General features: G+C 44.0%; 1 protein-coding gene across 2 annotated transcripts; it reads left to right on the top strand.

The window, feature by feature from the left end:
* Positions 1 to 8,222: 8,222 nt before the first annotated feature.
* LOC135371548 (baculoviral IAP repeat-containing protein 3-like) lies at positions 8,223 to 21,335 on the top strand. 2 transcript variants are annotated; one of them, XM_064605540.1, is made up of 5 exons: positions 8,223 to 8,573; positions 11,653 to 11,831; positions 15,882 to 16,125; positions 19,168 to 19,358; positions 21,172 to 21,335. In XM_064605540.1, exons 1-4 carry the CDS (start codon positions 8,297 to 8,299, stop codon positions 19,338 to 19,340), a joined length of 873 nt encoding a protein of 290 aa, XP_064461610.1. In that variant the 5' UTR covers positions 8,223 to 8,296; the 3' UTR covers positions 19,341 to 19,358; positions 21,172 to 21,335. The 2 variants fall into 2 exon arrangements, with proteins under 2 accessions (XP_064461610.1, XP_064461609.1); XM_064605539.1 differs by lacking the exon at positions 21,172 to 21,335 and having other exon boundaries at positions 19,168 to 20,469.
* Positions 21,336 to 22,181: the final 846 nt, after the last annotated feature.

The raw sequence follows: 22,181 nt of genomic DNA, 5'->3' as shown, positions 1-22,181 counted from the left end.
TGATATTTTCTATATACTCTATAACGTAATGTGAATTCTCCATGACGCGGATAGTAAAAGTTACGAATATTTTTCGAACGAAATGGTCATCCGAGTCGTCGAACCCGTTTCCGGAAGAAAGCAACACGCTCGTGTGCGGTACCGCGTTAACGCATCGGGCACAGAATCGCGTTCGGTTTCGGGTACGGCATTGGGGAAATGCGGCCCGGCGTGTTGCCGAAACGCATTCGACGACGCGGATGACAGTTCGAATTTTAATTAAACACTTACCGATAGTCACCACTGCTCTCGAATGTGATCTGATAAATTTTAGCAATTAATGTACAAACAAATATATTGTATACAATGTGTGACTGTATAGACAGCTTTTTAATCTATTATTAAAAAATTGTAAGAAAGAGTATACAGTTTTGACTTTGAAAATTTAAACAAGAACCTTTTGGTGTTGGAGTTTGCGTTTTGTTTCATTATGATCTAAAATCTTCTAAATTAATATATGTCCTTCCCATTTGTAGTGCCTCATATGCCGTGACATAGTGAGTAGACTCATAGTTTTTCAGTATGGCCAATGAAAAAACTCGGGTGCGTCCTGTGAATTGGAGCTACGTTTATGTGTGCTGCTTTGGTTAAGTTTGCAAAAGGAATATTTACTTATATAATTACATATCTTATGGATAGTGCACATCTTCATTGGTTAAACATTTCTGATGACAGTTGCGTGATTTAATTCTCCCAAAACCTTATTGGAATTGTGTGCCGCATGTTATGATGATTAGAATTGTAGACTCCGCTAGCGCATCATGCATGTCCATCACTTGCATCGCGTCGTTTGATAATAGATTCCTTTCAATATAGTATTGTCAACTGTCCAATAGTCTAAGAAAATATATACACTATGCAATTTAATTCGTAAAATAAGCTATCGCAAAATATTAGTGATCCTCTTTGTAAACAAAGATTGATGTAACATGCCTCTAAATTTCTATTATCGATTCTTCTACAATTCTTTCCTTCGGGTGTCGGTGTTGTATAGAGTGTGGTCGTGTAAAAATCTCTTTGATTGCCAGCGCTGATTCCGTGCGAAGATCCTTGTATGTAGTGTCTCCTTAGCAATCTTCAATCTAGTCATAAGCTGTTTTCATTGCGCTGTGTAGAATACATTACAATGATGATAAAGAATGCAATTATTATTTCAATTATACACTTGTTTATTTTGATAAATTACAGTTCTATTCCAAACTCCGAAGTTTTCGTTTGTTGTCTTGATTGATGAATTCCGAAGACATCAAGTAATTTATTCTGATTATTGGGCGCTTGAATCCAGCGCTGATTAACGCAGGTGATATGTTGTCGCCGTGTTTGTATTGCTTCAACAACTTGCACTTTTTGCGACGAACTTGCACAGTCTCTTATTGATGCTTCCTTTCTTTGTATGAAGATTATTGAATGGCGTACAAGAGAGTATTAGATGAAAATCATCCGGTGGCCCACCACAATTGATATGTTTGTTGAGTTTCAATAAGTGATGATACATCAGACCTTGCACGACAATATTGAACTTCTGTTCATTCGACATCCTTGACTGGTAGAATAAAATAAATGTGTAGAGGCTCTAGTGGAATATATCACGTGATAAGATTTTTTTATGTACTTTCCATTTCAACCGTTAGGTGTAATTTCAACAAATCGTAATGAATCGTGCGATATAGACTGCTTGTATATGATAATTTGATCTAATTGCTTTCTTGATTAACGCAATACCCATTGCAATGATTACAATTACGTTTGGTCTAGTGTATTTCAATTCTTCGTTAGCAAACCTCAAAAACTCCATCATCAACCCAAGTGGTCCTTCCGATGATGACGTGCAAATATTTTTATAACTATTGTAGATTCGGCATACAAGTTCTCGCATCTTGAATTCCATAATTTGTGCCATATCTCCGAATACGACCATGTCTAGGACGTATTGAAATGCAGCGATAAATGAATCGTTTCGCGGCTCCTCCTTTTCGAAGCAGCTTTTCATCAGGTCCTCCATGATGTATGGTAACGAGTACAAAATCCGTCCATCTCTTCAATGTATAGCAATTGTCTGTTCTGTTTTGTAGTGCGCCTCGACATTTAATTAAATCATATTGGTGGTAATTTTATTTATTAAAAATTTATTATCGCGTTTAGAATGTTCCACCTGCCGTGAGAATTATGAAATTCAATTTACAAAATAGATGTGATGTGTAAGGAAAAAAACGTTTGCTTTCAATGATTCTATGTACAAGACAGCGCTAGAGCCCCTCCTTCCCTAACTTGACTTGCTGGAGTCGGTTTATGGCTTTGTATACCAAGACTATTGCTCGATTCCCCTACTCCCTGCGGGCGTAACCTTAACGAAAGTGTACGGGAACTCAGCTTCCCTCTCTCACTTCGTTTCCACTAGTGGGTCCAGAATGAAAAATACGTGTTTCTGTGATGTATATTTGCGCTGCGTGGTTAGGAAAATGTTTGCCAAAATTAATTACTGCTTTGACTATGTTTCAGATGATCACTCGATTGATATTAATAAAAATATTCTATTAGTTTGGAATGTTGTGTGCGTTGATTTCCGCTGTAGCAAACACTATAATTTACATTTCAGATGAGTTGATTGTGGCTTCTGCATGTATTGCAAAGTTATCATAAAAAATATGTAATTAAATTTGTTCTCGTTTTCGAATTAGTATTGTTTCTATCACTGAATAAACTTGACTTTCACTCGATTGATATTTTGTGATTTGAGAATAATGATTGCCTAATAGTTGTGTCTGATCTGAAACGTTTCTCGTTGAGTATTGTTTGCACCGATAACATTTTCTCGTTTGCTTAGAAAGTCTATTCTTAGATTTTTGCGTTCTATTGTTTTTTGATAGAATTCTTATTGTGTTCTTGAGAGCCGAATAATTCCAATGTCTATTTGCGATCAATAAAAAAATTCGTCTCTGTACACCGAACCTAAGAATATTTCTTTTGGAGAAAAGAATGTGAAAAAGAGAGGGGATTTCCCCACCCCCACAGATTGACAACAGGTTCCATGCTTTGGGCTGTATAGATGGAGAGAGTGACCCCACCGGGCTGCATAGAGGGAGAGAGTGACCCCGCCGGGTCTCGAGTCTTGTTGTACTGTGTAAAGCATAGATGTGGTGCGTGTTTTGGATAGCTCTGTCAAGGTAATGTTTATAGTGCCTGAGTAGGATGAAAATTCTATATTGTTAGCTCGCAAGGTTGATTTTATGATAGTTCAAAAGATATATTATTTCAAATTGTAATGTTTGATAGTTTGTTTCGCTATTATTCTCCGGTGTGTTGTTTACATGTTGGCAGATGCATCGTTCAAAGCGTTTCTCTGCTATTCATCCGTGCATGTTTATCGTTTTGATTGATTATTTTTCAATTACTTTCCTGTATGTTGTTTACCGTTGGTAGATGCACCGTTTAGAGTGTTTCTCTGCTATTCATCCGTGCATGTTTCTTGTTTTGTTAGATTGTTCTTCAACTATTTATCCTTTGTGTACCTCTTGTTTACGTGTTGTATTTTGGCTCTCTATTAGCTGTTGATCTTCTTCAGTAATATTTTCCTGTCTGTTGTTTACATATTGGCAGATGCGCCGTTTAGATTGTTTCTCTGCTATTCAGCGTGAGCTCTGTGCTGTATTAAATTACTCAACATGTGCCGTTTAAAGTGTTTCTCTGCCATTCATCCGTGCATGTTGATCGTTTTGATAGATTATTTTTCATTTATTTTCCTGCATGTGTCTGTTGTTTATGTTTGATAGGTTATGATATATATAGGTTATGTATGATAAGTTTTGGCTCTCTATTGATAGTTTTTCTCATTATTTCCGTATGTCTATGCTGTTTACTTATTAAGAAATTGATTAATTGTGTAATGTTGTAATAATCGTCCCTATTGCGCTCGAAAATGTTCATAACTGTCAGGTGTACGCCTCCCGTCTTCAACAAATCAGGGCAGATATTATTAGAGCTGATTGTTGGCTAGGAGCGTGCTATGTGTTGAAGTTCATTTTTTAATATATTTTCTGTGTTGAATTCATAAAACAAAGTAAGGTTTGTAGTGTCTCATAGAACGAAAATTGTATGGGGAAGTCACGAGGATGATTTTATGATAGTTAAATGATAGTCTCCTCCTCTGTTGTTTTGATTAACCAATGTAGTGTTATACATTTTATTTCCTCTTGTGTTCGTGTCCATGGTCTTCCAGGTTCTCTGCTGTTCAGATACATCTATCGGCACTTGTAATTAAAGCTCCACTATGGTGGTCATGTTAGACTTTTAATAAAACTTTTAATTTTCATTGTAATTATATTGATTAAAAATATATTCGTCGATTAAATGTATCATAATGGAATATTAGCTGTTGCGCATGAAGTTACATATTAGAACTATGTAATTAAAACTCCGCTATGGGGTCATGTTAGACTTTTTATAATAAAACTTTTAATTTAATAGTAATCGTATCGATTAAAAATATCTTCTTTTATTAAAAATATGCTACTCCTTCTGCTTAATTGAAAACTTACGTGATTATCACTAATAAAATACCCCTTCAATGCTATTGCATCAGATTTTTTGGCTGAGTTTTTCTTCTTCACAAGGAGTCATAACATAATTCCTGACACTAATGACTTTAATAAATATATTTTCACTTGTACTTTTTTGTATGGCTATCCTTTGCATGTAAATCGCCTACTGCACACCTGCTGTAGCGGGAAAAACATTGCGAAGGAAGTCGTCCCAGGGTGAAAAAATCGCCAAAAATGTGGCCCGATGTTGTCAGTGTGCATGTCCCTACTTGCGCGCCGCATGAAAAAAAAATGCGAACGAATTCGGCTCAGACTGAAAAATAGCCAAAGAAGTCAGCCCAGTGTGTACAATCATAAGTGTACGCTCAGCTCTTCAGCCCGCTGGTAAACGCACGGACAGCCCCTCACCTGCGCACCGCCCACCACACGCTGAAAAAAAAATCGCTAGAGAAGTCGGTCCAGCTATTGTTCTTGAAGTTACATATCAGAACTTTGTAATTAAAACTCCACTATGGTGGTCATGTTAGACTTTTTATAATAAAACTTTTAATTGTGATTGTAATCGTATTGATTAAAAATATCTTCTTTGATTAAAATGTGCTACCCCTTCTGCTTAAATGAAAACTTGCGTAATTATCACTAATAAAGAAAAATTGTGATAGCCCTTCAATGCTATTGCATCAGATTTTTGGCTAAGTTTTTCTCCTTCACACAGAGTCATAATTCTCGAGACTAATGACTTTAATAAATATATTTTCACTTGTACTTTTGTGTATGCCCTTGTGTTGTGCCCTCCACCCGAGCGCTGCCTGTCGCGCATGGGAAAAAGTCGCGAAAAAAGTCGGCGCAGATTGAAAATTGATGAAAGAAGTTGGCCCAGGTCGAAAAATGTGAGAGGGCAAACGCGCACGCAGCCCTCCCCTCGCCGATAAGCGCGCGGACAACCCTCCGCACAGGCGCCGCGCCCTGCACACACGCGACGGTGTCCCAGACGCTGTGGGGTTCGAACCAGACAACCATGGAGCTAACTGGACCCCAAGTTGCCTGGACAAGACCTCCTACTACTACCACGTGGCACGACCGGCCCAATCGCGGACACTGAACGGCGGCTTCTGCAAGGAAAGGGAAAGCGATATTCTGTACCCTTATTTAGTGAGTCTAACCGCGACGGATACAACAGTCACTTTAATGCTTGTTTAATGGTTGTTTTAAGCTTGTAATGTTGTGAGTTGTAAAGTGACCCAGTGCAAAGCGTAAATCACAGCTATCAACTTTCGACGGCGATAGAAGGATCTCTGAGCGTACCTTTGGGAAGTTCTGTCTGTACAGAGTGAGATGAAAATGGATGCTCTGAGCCTGGAACACAGAAGAAACAACACCACCACACACGAGTATCAACTGCCTAGGACCCTCTGAAACGTCAGCCAGCTGTAGGACTCGAACCTACACCTTCTGTGTTAGCAGTCGAGTTAGCACCTCACGACTTCCAAGGCTGTGTGATTTGAAGGGACAAGCACATCCACTCGCTCACTCATTTCACTTTCACTCTTACATGTTTTCTCGCTTACGCACGCATTCATAGGTTTATTTCACCACGTTTCATATGTCAATACCCGTCGTGTTCAACAGATGCCGCTTGCGTCGTCGTGTCGTATGAATGTGTGCGTGTGTGAGAAAACATGCAAGAGTGAAAGTGGAACGAGTGAGTGTGTGGTTGTGTTTGTCCATGCAAATGACGCAACCTTGGAAGGGGGTTGAGGAGTTGTGTTAGCTTAGCTCAATTTGTAGAGCCCTGAACCAATGGAGGAATCCACGTCAATATAGAAGATATGCGTCCGTGTCCTACCAGCTGGCAAATATTTTCAATTACTTCCTCTTTTCATTGTATACAGTGCTTGCTGACTCATTCTTATATTAACGCGTATAGTCTACTGCTAAAGGGACTATCAAACGGCTTATTCTCGCTTCGTCTTTTTCTTTTTTTGCACCGAAAAGATGTTTGTGAAAGCACGACCGAAGTTTTACATTCGCAAGTGAACTTTTTTTTTGTTCGTGGCCAAGTATAGACGACGTACAGAACCTACCGACCTTGTTCACGTGGCGACGATGCACAGTGGGCAATTGCACATGGAGTTGGGTGTGTTAGTACCCATTTGCCATTTTCCCAGGGTGACTTCACCGCATACACGAAGACCACCAACGTTGCAACAGAGCATGCTTCCCAAACTACCCACAATTTTACTGTTTTTGAAGAGAAAAATACGTGCTAAGCGTCTCACGTGACACCTACCCTGTTTGAAGAATTGTACGCTTGCACATTTGTTCGTCCTGGCTCCTTCACCCCTACGTAAAGGAGTATCATTGGAAAACCTTGAGCATGCCATCGCTTGGGCCTTATGACACCACCGTGAACCGCAGTGCTACCAGGATTGGCCTACGCTCCTTGGTGAAAGTCGCTTACAAACTCAATGTAGGGAGGCACTGATAACACGCGTCAATACCGTTAACAGAAGACAAGAATTGAGAGGAGCAAGGAGGAGGGGAGGAGAGGAGGAACGTGGATGTGCAATGAGGAGGGGGTTTGAACCGTACGTGGTTGCAAGATCGCGCACTTTAACCCCGAAGGATTTATCGTATAAAAATTCCCTAAGCGCATGTATTCTCTTCAGCAAACATTTAAAGGAGTAAAGAGGGCCATCCAAAAAAAAAATTCAGCTTAAGACATCTGATGAAAGTGTGTGCGTCATTATACCGAATAGCGTAAAAGGTTTTGATGTGTGCAATTTCTTTCCCAGAAAAAAAAAAAACTCACATAAACATAGCTCCGCGCGTTCACCCTTAACTCCCTACTCCAGCTATAACGAGGATGAGGAGGTAGGATGCCATGTCACTGATACGGTATAAGGAGAACTCGTTCTGGTCCGCCGGTCAGTGGGGGTCAGCGCCTTGTCCCTTTGCCGCCGTAAACCTGTTTTGCCAGTTCTCCCGGAGAATTGGGGATAGAAGGAGTGACCGAAGCATTACCGAGCAACGAGAAAGGCTTTATCAGAACCCCGAACAGCCGAGTAGCACACGACAGCGGCGTAGCAGGCAACATTTCTCTAGGCCAAAGAGCGAGCGTTCTCCTTATAGCGTCAGCGCGAGGTTCCAGGCAGATCACAGGCTGGTACTGCTCTTCACCACCGTTGCGCACGGTCGCTTCTTGCGACGTATTTTAAATTCAATTTCTGCTGTGATCATGACTGTGTGGTGTAAATGACTTCGCATGGTGTATCTTACTGGCCTACTTAACAGTTTTATAGGAAGAAAACTGGGTGTTAAAAATGACTTCTGTGCCACTTTAACAATGTGTTCGGGATAATTTACGGCCCATTAAATATTTGAGCTGTGCCAACACATTTGACGATGCTGCTGCAACGTAACGTGACAAAGGGAATGTTCGTTGCCTGACGACTGTGAAACACATATGCCTAACATAGGTGTCGGACTCGAAACTCCCGTTTGAGCCGTTTCGGTCGTAGTTGGCTCGCGACTAAAGCGTTGAATGATGAATTACGGGAGAAATTTCGTAGAACAATTATCAACGGTGCGAGTTTATGCCTTCGTAGATATTCAGTCCGCAACATAACCCCTCCTCCTCCCCGCCCCCATCAATATATCGAGCGATCCGATGTTATGCCGATGGTGCAAATAACTGTATGCGGTAGTTCTGGAGTACCATGCACTCACATATCTTTCGGTTTGGAACAGGCACTGTCATGATGGATGCTGCCTCTGGGATAAGACCTGAACTAGCCTATAGTTCAGAAGACGTCTCATACCTCGCACGTCCAGAATCGCATGGAAATCGCGCGAAGGAGTATGCTGTGCAAAACACCAGGCCCATACATGAGAGGTACGCGTCGTTCGCAAGCAGAAAATCGTCGTTCGACCTTTATCCTGCAACTGCGCAGGGAAACACAGAAAAAATGGCAAAAGCTGGATTCTTCTACACTGGTAATCAACCTTTTTTGTTTCGTGAACCGATGCCTCCATGTACCATTTGAGAATTTCCCGGTTCGAAATCCCTTTGTTGAATCCCGGATGAAAATACATTCAGATGCTTAGGAAACACTTGGTGGAAGTAAGGTAAAACCACAAGTTACTTCGACAAAGTGACTCACGACTTGTTGTCCGTTGCGAAGAAATTTCCTGAAGAAAAAAAAAAAAGTCAGTCTTGTTTTCAAAAACAGCTCCGGTCTTGACCACCTCACGCCTTTCGCCAAACCTGGAGTTACTTGCAAGAATCACCAGAGCAAATTTGTCCCCTGTTGTTTAAATGTTGTTTATCGGATTCCCTTAGCTTGTGGTCTCTGTTATATATTGGCCAGACAAAACGTTGCTCAAGTGATCGCTTGAGACAGCCTTCATTACAATTAAAAAATAAAGCTTCTAACTCCGAAATTACCAACCATTTGGAAGAATGCTCAGATTGCTTCCCTGTATGGCATGAAACAATTGTAAAGAGTTCTGAAGTACACCCTCACAGAAGGCTTTTGAGAGAGACCCTTTGCATAACCTCTTGGTGGGAACTGTGTCAGCAAACCATTCGTAATCCTCGGTCCGGCCTTGAACAGACTGCTCTTTCTCCCGAACTGACCCCTTTTTGTCCTCATCTGGTTGTTTCTCTTCCCCCTGTTGTGTATATATTTCCTGTATGTGAAGTAAACTTTTTAGCTGTGTTTGAGATTTCGTGTTTGTGTCTGTCCCATCATGGTTCCCTAGTCTCGAGGTTTTACATGATGCATCATCTTCACCAGCTCGCTTGCTTCCTAGCCATGTTTTCGTTGTCATATCGTTTTTAGTTCACCGCCTTGTACCACTGCAATACTAACACTGCCATTTTGCATTGCATCTGCGAAATTTTTACATATGAAAATTATCGCTTGAGTAAGTGTCGCACGCACGTTGCACTTCACTTTCACCTGAAGTGAATGCATTGTGGAAGGATTGATTTTTTTTCTTTTTCCTAGCTCAGTTAATCGCATTCGTTCAATTAACGCGTGACATTAGAACAATCTGCCGTAGTGTATCTAAAAGGCGTTTCGAGCATGTAACTCAACGGTCTCACATTCTTGTGTGGTCTACACTATTATTAATTGTTAAACTACCCCCTCTAGACACAAGTGGAGTCCTCCTTTCTGAGAGATCCAGTCAAGGTCTGGCACCATCCAATCATATTTGCATTGTAAATATATCGTTTCTACTTTATCAATATCAATCGGAAGGGAAACTAAAGAGCCTTTTACCTTTTGTAATACTCTTGGACATCCCAATGAGTGTGCCCACAAATCTGCAAATAACTAAAATGAAGACAGCAATCACGATATTCGCGAAAGCCGAGTGTTGTTGCTGAAAAGGAAATAATTTCTCACGGGTTCAGGACTTTTGACAAATTACACAGGACGTGCAACAACCCGCTGCATGCAAACCTGTTGAGGCGGTTTGCCTGAATGCCAACAACGACACGTGAGTTATGTGATAAAGATTACTAACGTTATATCTAATCTGAAGGAATCCTGCGAGAGATCAGACTGGACTGTGTCTAAACACTCGGCTCAGCGAACACAAGAGAAATGCGGAGTCGCTGTCTGGCAATTCCGAGCTTGTCGGTCATCTTAGACTTTGTAATAATTGTTCCCCGGCCTTCGACGAGACAAGTGTCCTAGATTCTGTTCGGGACCCTGTGGCGAGACTGTTAAAGGAGTACAAAGAGATTGTCACGAGGGGAAATTGTGTAAGCGTGGCGTCGGTTGCTCCCTCGCAACCAATTCGGAAGTTGTTGGGTACGTAGGTGATGCTGTCATTGCTGTGTGATTGCTGTGTTCGAGAACGTGTCGTGTAGTCCCTCCTCTGTCCATTTCTCGAATTCCATTTTTTGACCATTTTTTCACCATGTACCAGCTGGCCTGCACCCTTGCCCTTTTGTCATTCCCGCGAGAGCGTTGCAAGAAACAAGGATGGAAACGCGCGCAGGGTCGTCTCCTAGTGCTGGATGTCTCCCGAAGCATTTGCGCAATTTCGCCGGCAGAGGAACGAAAAGCAGCGGCCCTGTAGGCGCTGCACAACGCATATTTCGAAGCCATGGTCGCATTTTATTGCTCCTCGATCACAGACCGTGGTACCAAAAAGTCCCATGCGAATTACCGAAATAGCTTTTATGCGACTTGATTAACTTCGCTGCAAGAGGAGACGGTGGATTGTGACAGTTTGGCGGCATTTCCTCTCTAGAAAAGTCATACGATAGCGACAAATGATTGCACGCCTCTGACAAAGATGAGCTGCCTGAGCGACCTGAGCCACATTACAGATGCGTATCACTTAAGCTCGGAAGACACAACAAGAAGAAAGAAAACAAACGCAGTTGCCAAACAGTGGAGTTGTGACATTCAAGCGTTCCACAACTTTATCGGGGTGGAAGACATAGAAATAGTTGTGGCGGCCCGTGGAAGACGACGATGACGCGCCTCTGCTGCCGCGCGTTACTGCGCTAGGCATAGCCCGCCATATTAGGCAGCCAGTTCTACCGGCACCGTGCTAGCGCGAGGCCACGACCATCTGCCCGCTGGGACATTCCATCATCGCCGGTCAGGACTCATGCAGGGGAACACCACTTCCTCTACACAGTGAAGCGTAAGCGAATTGTGGAGGCATAGATGTGGTCCCCGCGCAACAAGCTCTGGGTAGCCTCCACGGAGGCAAAGTCATTGTATGCTTATGATCAATGCTTATGGTCAGGTCTGTATACTCAAAATGCATTCTCTCTGTCTCTCAAAATACACGTCACTAGCGATTCTGACCATAGGGCACAAACGGCTGGTCGTGAATAGTCTGTTGCTTGTCGGCAATGTTCCTCTGTGTCGAATTACGAACGAATTGTTCGAAACAATTTATCATAACCACGATAAACCTGCATTTCAAACCGGCCGACAGACAGAATAAATATTGACACTGGAAGCGATTCCACATGACCTGATTACAAAGATGCTTACGTGGTTCTTATGCTTTGCGTGATCACGTTCTTCTCTCCGCGCAGGTGCTCAAGATCGCACAACCTGCTTTCAGTGCGGCAACTCTCTTTGCAGTTGGAGCGATGAGGACGACCCGTTATTTGAACACGCCAGGTGGTACAGAGACTGTCCTTACGTCATTCTGCAGCTTGGTGATGCGGTTATCGAGAACATTAGTCGGGAACACAGCAGTACACTTGCAGAGGTAATTTACCCTCCTCCCGCGATAAGGCTGCCCAACCTAGAGGAATCTAGTGAATCAAGCGCTCGTACAACCACAGCGTGTACCGTGCTAATAGCATGAGGCGCAAATCGTACGTAGTAGCTGAGTTGGGGCAGGTTCCTTTGGGGTGTTTGTTTACATCCTTCTGTTCCTGTATTTGGTGGACATTTCCCCCTGCAAGCGCTCCTCCTTCACTGTGCATACTGAACATCCTAAGATATTTTGTTCTACATGTGCTAAATATTTTTCGAATACTTTACTTCGTTGTACACTGCACCTTCCCGTTGTTGTTTTGTCGTACGCATTTTCTGCATGCTTTTCTGCTGTGCATAGTGTCCGTTCCTGGAGGTTTTGTTATAAAGATCTCACTGAATGCTTGGCGGTTGGAACAACAACTACTTTATTTTGTCTCTGAAGAGTGGGGATGTTCATCGCCAGAGGCGATACTCTACCCCATTGCTGGTGGGGATGCAGGGAATAAAATAACGAGCCCCTTCACAATAACGACCGAAGTCCGATGGTGTCCAGAAATGTCAAAAGAGCTTTGAGCGCAGATCGTTGCTGGTCTGGATTGGGCCAGGGACTAAGCAATTTCGATAGGGAGAAGGGGCGAGAGTCTAGCTGACGAAGAGACTCGGAGATTGCGGTTCGGGAAGGTTGGTACTTGGGGCAATGAAGAACAATATGCTCCAGATCCTCAAGAGCACCACAGTGGCAGCAGGAGGAAGAATCAACTTGTCTCAAGCGGTAACGCCACTGAGCTGTAAAGGCCACATCGAGGCGCGAGGGGCGTCACCAGGCGTCGCAGAATGGAACTGCGGTCTCCTGTGAGCAGAACAATACTGGTCCGTTCCCGATACGAGAGTGTTGCTTCTGCGGCGCTGTCGGCCTGCTTGTTCCCCACGACACCACAATGGGCTGGTACCCACTGGAGAACTAGCCTGTGGCCTGCTTCGTAGATAGTGTGGCAACCCATTAACACATCTGTGACTAGGGGTGCGGAGGGACCTCGTATGCCAAAATTTTCAATTGCTTGAAGTGCAGATTTCGAGTCCGTGAAGACTGCCCATTCCTGCGGTGTAAAATCAGGCATGTGTTGTAAAGAGAAAAGGATGGCATATAGTTCCGCAGCTGTGGAGGAGGTTGGATGTGAAAGGCGTCCTCCGTGCACTATGCGTTCGGATGGTATGACGAATGCTGAGGCGGACTTGTCGTTTCGGGATGCGCCGTCGGTATATGCTGTCGTAAACATTGAACACTTCTCATCTACCAGAGCATGAAAATGGGCTCGGAGGACTTGAGGGGGGACCTGATCTCTTCTTTCGAGAAGGTTTGGAAGACGCACAAAAGTGGGCGGTACCGGCAGAGACCAGGGGGCTTCGGGCGGTATAATGTCCTTAGCTATGAAGCCAGTGAGTGTCTGGTGTGTCCTCTGCGCTACTCGATAGAAGTCGCTTTCAGGGCCGTATCGAATTTTCCTGAGGGGCGGGTGACAGGGAATGTGTGCACGCAAACGGAGGAAGTACCAAGCCGTTCCACGTTGACGTAGAACCTCAATCAGGAGTTCACTAGCTTCACCCAGTACTTGCCGTGTTTCAGCCATCCTTGGAACTCCGAGGCAGCGACGAAGGCTTCGAGCAAACAAGAACCGAAGGGTATTTAATGATGATGTTGATATCCTGTGCAGTATAAGAAGGCTGTAAAGCACAGTCGCCCTCACCAACGCCGCGTGAACTGCGAGCAGGGAACGCTGATCGCAGCCCCACCCTGAGCAAGAAAGATGTTGAATTGCGGGGATCCATCGCTGCACTTTAGTTTCAAGGTGCTTAATGTGCCGAGCCCAGCGCAAGTCCGAGTCGATTATTACGCCAAGGAAGCGGTGGAAGCGTACCGGCTCAAGCTTCTTTGCACCAACCCAAAGAGGGAAATTGCGCGTTTAATTGCGCGGAAATTGACTTTGCGCGTCAAAGGGAGCTCGACACACTTTTCGGGTGAAAGGTCCATCCCAAGGTGCGCGAGGTACGTATGAACATTATTTAAAGCGAGTTGCAGACGGCGCTGTATGGCTGGGCGTGATTTTCCTACTGTCCAAAGGGCGACGTCATCTGCATACACGGAAAACGACACTATGCGAGGAATTACTGATTCTAGGCCGGTCATCACCACGTTAAAGAGTGTCGGGCTGAGAATACTTCCTTGGGGGACTCCTTGAGGAACAGGATACTGAGGGCTTTGGCCTTGGGACGTACGGAAAGCGACAGTTCAGTCCCTAAGGAAGTCTTGGAGCCAGATGAAGAGGCGACCGGATAACCCAAAGGAGCGCAAGGCGTGCAGCACACAAATGTGTGATACGGTATCATATGCATGCTTGATGTCGAGGCAAACCGATACGACGATCCGTCGATGGGCACGAGCATCTTAGACTGTAGAGACTAGGTCGAGAACTGGATCCATGGAGCTTCGGTGGCGACGAAATCCACCCATTTCGTGAGGAAACGCACGTTGTTTTTCGAGCCACCAGTCGAGGCGATGCAAAACCATTCTTTCCGTCAGTTTCCCCATACAGCTTGTCAGGCTCACAGGGCAAAAGGAGGATAGGGCATTTGGGGGCTTGCCTGGTTTCAGGATGGGAACAACCAATGCCTCCTTCTATGTATATGGTAAAAATTATTGTTGCCAAGACGTATTATACACACGAAGGAGAGCTCATTCGGTTTAAGTAAATATCACATTCACAATTCTCATTAACAGTGACCAACATTTCTCAATCCGAATCGACAATTTTGGACAAATACCATATTGAAAAGAACAGGATCAAACGGTGAGCGATAGTGGCAAAACTTACGCCAACGCTTCCTGTCCTCTTTCTTAAGTTCTCATGTTACACTATAAACTTTTTCACACCTTTAAAGGTGTGCGCTATGCACATTCAACCTGGTTGCGTAACATTCCATCTCCAGGATGATATATTACAGAATTCACAAAGCATTACTAAATATCAAGTGTGAGTGCAAATCTTGCTTTCATTATATATTGGATATCGTGGGTACGAGCTAATGCATATATGCATCGCTATCGATAATCGAGCACGCGCAAGTGTCTACAATACTGTTGAACAATGTTGAGATGTTGCCAGACTGAATTTTTGGGGGTCAGACAACACTCGAGTAAAGAAAATTTGTGCGAAACCGTGCTCCATTATGATGTTACCGAAATTACACCTAAAAAGGCGTGCGCCATGTACGTTATTACACCTTTAAAGGTGTGAAAAGATTTAGAGTGTACGTTAGCTTTCATCCGGCGGTATTCCACAATGTCCGTAAGTTGCCCTATCCGACGAGCCGTTCTTTCTGCTCGGCGACGTAATGCTCCAAGGTGGGTAATTGCTGGGGAATGACCGACATGGCCTGTTACCCTCTTAGACATGTCCACCGCGTCCTGAATACCGCTGCTTGCGAGAGAGCCTCTGGGGAGGAGCCGTATGTTCTGAGGCCCGCACGAAAAAGTATCCAGTTTGTGAAAGAAATTAGTCCAGTAGTTGCTGAGAGGGGCAGCCTGTCGTGCGAAATATATAGAGGAAAATGGTCGCTACGTCTAGTGTCGACGTCCGTAGCGCACGACAGGTGGCGAATTATGTCGGTTGGATTTCCTCAGCGAAGTGGTTAGCTGCCCAGAACTGCACATAGTCTGATTCGTACTGGATTTATCTGTTGTCGCTGCCGTGTGTATGGTAAAAACACATCATGTTAAATTTGCTTCTAACAACAATAAATCCGGCTATCTGTGAATCACATGTACAGGTACAGGGAGGACAGTAGTAACGACTAAGACAAAGAGAAGTTAGTATAGAAAATTTAGGCGGAACCGTGTGGGACATCGATCTGCGCAATCTGATCTCAGATTCTCAATTATCATGTGTCAATAGACACAAACGGCATTCTAGTAGACGTCCCCCTCTGGAAAAGCAGTAATGCTACCCGTGTATCAAGCGTATCAAAGTGGTTCTAACCTGAGCAACATTTTGCCTTCCAGAGAAGCCTTGCAGAAAGGAACAAGTCTGACAAAGCAACAGAGTTCTTGGTAGTGAACCTAAAATCATCATATCTTGTCCACCGCCTGATTTTGCAAGGCATCAACCCGGACATCGTGGAGTTAGCGATACGCGCAAGACTTAACAGCACGGGGTTGGTAGACGTGCTCGACGAGCAAGACCTACGCAGGGCGCTAGGTGAAGTCGTGTCTTTACCACAAAACGTCAGTACAAGGGAAGTTCCAAGTGAGTACCGCGTCTATTTGCAAAGCGTAAAAGACACCATGATAACTTGCGGATGTAACTCTTCTGCACCAAATGTGGAAATACATAGAAAGAATGAAGGAAGGATGTCACTGAAAAGGTTAGCCAGCTGCAGGACTGGAACCAACATGTTCTGGATTGGCGGTCCAAGGCTATACCAATTGTGCTAAGCCTACACATCTTCCCAAGGGCTCCCAAGGGTGCGTCATTTGAACGGACATCACATACACTCACTCATTCATTTCACTTTCACTCTTACATGTTTTTCTCACCCGCACACACATTGATACGACGGCGCTACGCAAGCGGTATCTGTTGGACACGATAGTAATTGATGTTCTGAGTGTTGTGTCGTCCTTTATTATGTGTTCCAGCCTCAGAACATCAATTTCCGTCGTTCACATGGGAGGAACATGACTGTCGATATCTTCAGCATATAAACATTGGAGAGACGGGCCGCAAGCGCAGTACAAGACTAAAAGAGCACGAACGAGATGTTCGCAACTCAACAAACGCAACGCGATCTAAGACAGAGCTCACCGAGCATTGTTGGAACACAGATCACTCTTTTGACTAGGCGAATGCTGTGACCTTAGCCAGGGAACAAAGGTGGGGCCCCAGGAAACTGCTTGAATCATGGCACCTGCGAGGAGAACCTTCAGTGTGTAATACCAATCGCGGCCCCCTCCCCGAAGTGTTCGCCGACCTGGTTAAGTAATCCGCTGGTTGCGGTCGCCTCTCATTTTGCTTTCACTGATGATGTCCCCCGCATGGGAGACGGAACGTCTGCATTAAAAAGGTCGTATTACAGAGCGGGTTTCTCTTGAAACACGAAAGGTTTTCCGGGAATATCGGTAAATTGTTCTTCCATATTCCTCAGTGCAGAAAAAATCTGCGAGTCCGAGAATTAAGTATACAATATATAGAACTGTATACAATAAGATGATAAGTCGACTTATCCCTTTTGTGTATTTTTGTTGCAATGACATGTGCATAACAGTATGTAGCAGCAAAAGCAAATTTAGGGTAGTGTTACAATTGATTGAGCCGCTACGGGAGGGCAAGGGATGGGAAATGTATGTGGGTCACTGGGACAGACAGTCAGATCCCTCCGCTTTTCTACGCATATATTCAAACGGTGCACCTGAAATTTTGCTACGATGCGGACAGGAACTTTTGACTTCCACTCGGAACAACACAGTCCTCCTACCTCACGTGACCGTGTCAGCAGTGTTACCGAACGTTGTAGTCGAGGAAAAAAAATTTAAAAATCGGGTGTACTAAGCTAATAAGTCATATTATGCTGGTCATCGAGTACGTAAGTTTCAGATTTGTGGTCGTTTAGGAGTACGAAAAAGTGGAATAAACTACTCCAGTACAAACAGGTAACTTGGCGTCGCCGTGGTCCTAACAAGGGAAGGATAACAGACGTATTGCCGTTACCGTTTCCATTTTCATTTCTGCTATATTTTCGTTTCCGTTACTGTTTCCGGTAATGAAGCGGCTGTTACAGAGCTGCGGGAGGACAGCCCACCCGGCTGTACAAGCACCTTGTTTTGTCCAAGTGCTGCTTCGGTGTATTGAAAAATCCCGTATGAGACTCATATGGTTCTATATCAGTTTGTATGGTTCCCATACATATTCGTATGGGTCCTACGTTGATACATATGGGCCGCGTATGAAGTCGTATGTACGCAACATGGCATTCTTATGGGTACCATACGGAGACATATGGAGTCAATATGATACTTATGTGGGCCTTGTATGAAGTGATATAGGACCGTGTACCACATATACAGGGTGTCCACGCTAACTGTGAACATATTATTTAAAAATATGTATGACACTTTTTTCCAAGATGAAATCATTGCAATATAGCATATGCTGAAGGGCACTCCCTAGCAGGGCATTAGCAAAGTCCAAAGGCAATGTCTTAATTAACTTTCATTAATTAAGTTTTTAATTATAAAAGCTACACAGTTGTCCCAATGAGAACATCTATTCCTTTCGGTCACCTGATATCGTAGCCGTTTTGAGAACAAAAATCCGTTCGATAGATCGCCCGCAAAAAAATCCTGAAGGAATGCCATTTTTTTTCTTTATTTTGTTCATTGCGCTTCTTAGAAGACGCGTCTTTCTTGCACCCCCAATCTGAGAGGGAGAAAGAGCACACTATCGCCTCTCGCGTCCTGGAAAAAGATTAAAAGCAAATAGAAAATGCAACCCAAGATAAGGCCAGTTCCGATAGAGTCACCCGATACATTTGTTTTTGTTTTGTTTCCGCAAGTTAAAGCTCATCTTCGACGCATGAGGCGGCACTGTACTCCTTCCCACTCTTCCGTTGGGGATGAAGGAAATACGCGTCTCCGAAGATGCGCAATGAACAAAATAAAGAAAAAAATGGCGTTCCTTTACGATTTTTTTGCCTCTTCGTGCCCGGTGCTCCGGGCACGAAGAAGTGCACCGTAGGTTCCAATTTGTAGTTGCCCCGTAACCGATATACACAGCGATTGTTGGACATTCGTCTCTAATGTCATTGCATTGATGAACCGCACTTACAGACGCACTCAAGATGCTACGCTTTAAACAAAAATAATTGTATCTTCCCAAACAATCGTTGCATATCTGCTGTGAAGATATCATTTTCATTTAAATCAAAGACACACCGTGACAGTGCACCCAGCAACGTGTTGTTCTTGAGCAATCGTCCCGTCTTCGTGACTTTGTAACGACGTCTTCGTGGTGTTGATGCTTTGCGGTTTGCAGAAAAGACTGTAAGGGAGGAGCCGACGCGGTATCCTGAGGACCCCAAAGTTTCAGAAAGTGCTCTCCTCTCTCTCTGAGTCACACTCCTTCTGAAATCACTCACAGTTTGAAAAATACCCTTTCATTTGAAATGTAGAAGAGTAGTATGTTCGTGCAATATTCAGCGGGCTGAATGAGGATTCTCAACCGCAGTTAGTAGGATCGTCGTACACACAGAACCGTACAGTTTAACCTTTATTATTCGAACTTCTCTTACAGAAGCTGATACAGGTGACTTGAGCAAGTGCATCATCTGCAAGACGGCAGACAGACACATGATATTCCTTCCATGCAGTCATCTTGTCTCCTGCACTGGATGTGCCACATCCAGCACCGTCTGTCCCTCATGCGAGCGCAAGATCGCAACCACGAGGGAGGTTTTCTTGGCCTGAAAACATGGAAAAGTGATGGTACGCAACAGACCAGCACTGGCTATTACGTGGCATTACACCTCTCAACAACCGACACACGCCGGCGATGACCCGACATCACAGGAACACATCGAGAAAACAGACAGACATCGAGACAGAGCTATTAGACAGGTTTAAACTCCGACGTGCGACTTGCAACGCGAACGGTGGATGAAGAACGTTCCCCGTTGGACTGCAACTAAATACCAGAAAAAAAGGTTCGACGACGCCAGGGCACACCCGCGTGCACCTCTGATAGCTCTGATAGCTGACGATGTGCGAAGTGTGCGTAGCGAGAGGTGCTGAGCACGCGGTACCACCACTGGACGTCGACTGCCTCACGACGTAAAGCCACGAATCATTATACATATTTTTATTATTGCTATTATTAATTGGAGAGCACGACATTCCGGCGCAGGTATGCTTTTATTGGGTAAGAACCCGTATACAGAGTGTCCCAGCTAAATGCGAATATATTTATAAATACAAATTATACATTAGGGAATTGGGGATATTAGGGAATATTAGAGAATTATATATTAGGGTGCAGGGAAGTGACACGATCTTGGGTCGGCACCAACAGTGCGTCTCGGCGAGACGTCAATGTTCCACGGGTACGTCTCGCCGAGACGCACTGTTAGTGCCGACCCAAGGTCACTTGCCTACGACGCGCTGACGGGTTCCAAGTAGGATGAAACAGCTGTACTCGGCTGGGACTGCACGATCAAATTGTAAACATATGCTCAATGTGCAGCCATAGGGCAATATCGTGTCACATGCCCCTACGCCGCGCTGACGAGTCCCAAGTAAGACGAAACAATTTCAAACACGTCTAGTGTCATTTACCCGTTTTTTTAATGACTTTTATCCCCTCATTATAATTCACTGGCTTGCACTGTGGCATTGAGGAGTGCTCAGTCACGCTCTCAGGTGTATATCGCTCGCTGAGTGACCCCTGGTTTGCCAATTCCGAACGATGCGCAGCTACCCAGAGCTGACGAGCCGCAAACACGGCGAAACACGTGTCCTCTGGTGCTGTCGGATCGTTCCATGAGTATCTATATATATATAGATACTTATATACTACTTATACTATACTTATATATATATATATATATATATATATATATATATAGGAAAAACCGAAGAAGGCGGAGCTTCCGCCGGAACGTAGACTTCCCTAGACCCTTAGTATAAATGCCAACTTAATAAATAACTTCCCCCACTCCCTACTTCAGTCTTTTTTCCTCTATCTATATACAACATCCTGGTCGTTCGAACCTCCATTTTTAGCGTATATATATAGAACAAATAGGTTAATGTATCAGACGGCTACGAAGTTGAATAAAAGTGAAACAAGCAGCTTCTTTGGCGTAGATATGAGACGAGTATATATATATATATATATATATAAAAGTGAAATAATAACACTTGGACTACAGATTACAGGAACGTTAACAAAAACTAATTTATTTAATGGGCAATTTAACACATAGATTAAAAAAAGAATGGTCGACGTTTCGACAGTGGCACTGTCTTCGTCAGGACAAAGATGATGATTTTTTTAATCTATGTGTTAAATTGTCCATTAAATAAATTAGCTTTTGTTAACGTTCCTGTAATCTGTAGTCCAAGTGTTATTATTTCACTTTTATATATATATATATATATATATATATATATACTCGTCTCATATCTACGCCAAAGAAGCTGCTTGTCTCAGAAGATTCCTGAGCCGACTCTAAAGGTTGTGAGGAAACTGATATATCATTTGTTCTTATTTTCAATTCATTCTGGGTGTTGAGAACTATAGGTAGAAGTCATCTCGACGAGACAATCAGCCGGATCCCCGTGATACGTGACTGCTGGAAAACAAGAACCACACGACGTCGCCGATGGAAAGGAACGAGTTGTCTCCACGTAAGAAGACGTCCTCGCTAAAGTGCTGTCAATAAAGGACGCGGTGTTTTTATGTCACAAACATTTTTTCGTCGTCTTTATTGATTTTAGAAGCGAGATTATTGGTAGGAAGTGCACCCCTCCTTTATCTTTTTGTGATATAAAGTTCGCACGAAATAAATGCTTAGACGACACCATCTACGTCACTGGAAAGCGTATACACGAGGGGCGTCAAACCGGGACTTTCTGTCTCCTAAGTGTACAAATGGCTCCCGCTACTTCTTTTCCATCGCGACAGGCCTTTGCGTTCACCACGTAGTTGTCCAAAGTTTGTGCAAAACAGAAGACACGTGCTAGACAAGACGGCCGACGACAAGGTGAGCGCGCACATGGAACAGCGAATTGTCATGAAGTTTTTCGTCAATGAAGGCGTAAAGTCATCTGAAATTCACAGAAGACTTCATGCTCAGTATAGCCACGATACACTTAGCCGCAGCAAAGCGTTTGAGTGGTGCAAACGGTTCCGAGACGGCCGTACATCAGTGCGGGACGATCCCGGCCGGTGCGGCTCGGAGCCCAGTGTCAGAGTTGCTGAGAATATCCAACTTGTGGAGCGCCTGATCCTCAAGGACCGACGGATAACATGTCTCGAACTGCTCTACTGGCTCGAAAGACGGACCTTTCTGTGGGAACGTTGAACACTATCATTCATGAACACATCCAGTTTCAGAAAGCCGGGCCCCATCACCAAAGGAGTCATCCTCCTACAGGATAATGCACGCCCACATACCGCGCATCTCACAACACGCACCTTACAGGAACTTGGCTGGGAGTTGCTGCCACATCTCCCTTACAGTCCAGACCTCGCCCATAGCGATTTCCATCTCTTCAGGCCATTGAAGGCGTTCCTTGGGGGCCCCCACT

Source organism: Ornithodoros turicata, unplaced genomic scaffold (genome assembly GCF_037126465.1).
Source record: "Ornithodoros turicata isolate Travis unplaced genomic scaffold, ASM3712646v1 Chromosome110, whole genome shotgun sequence".
Lineage (NCBI taxonomy): Eukaryota > Metazoa > Arthropoda > Arachnida > Ixodida > Argasidae > Ornithodoros > Ornithodoros turicata.
The sequence above is the reverse complement of the archived record's forward strand: the minus strand, read 5'-3'. Positions and strand labels throughout refer to the sequence as shown.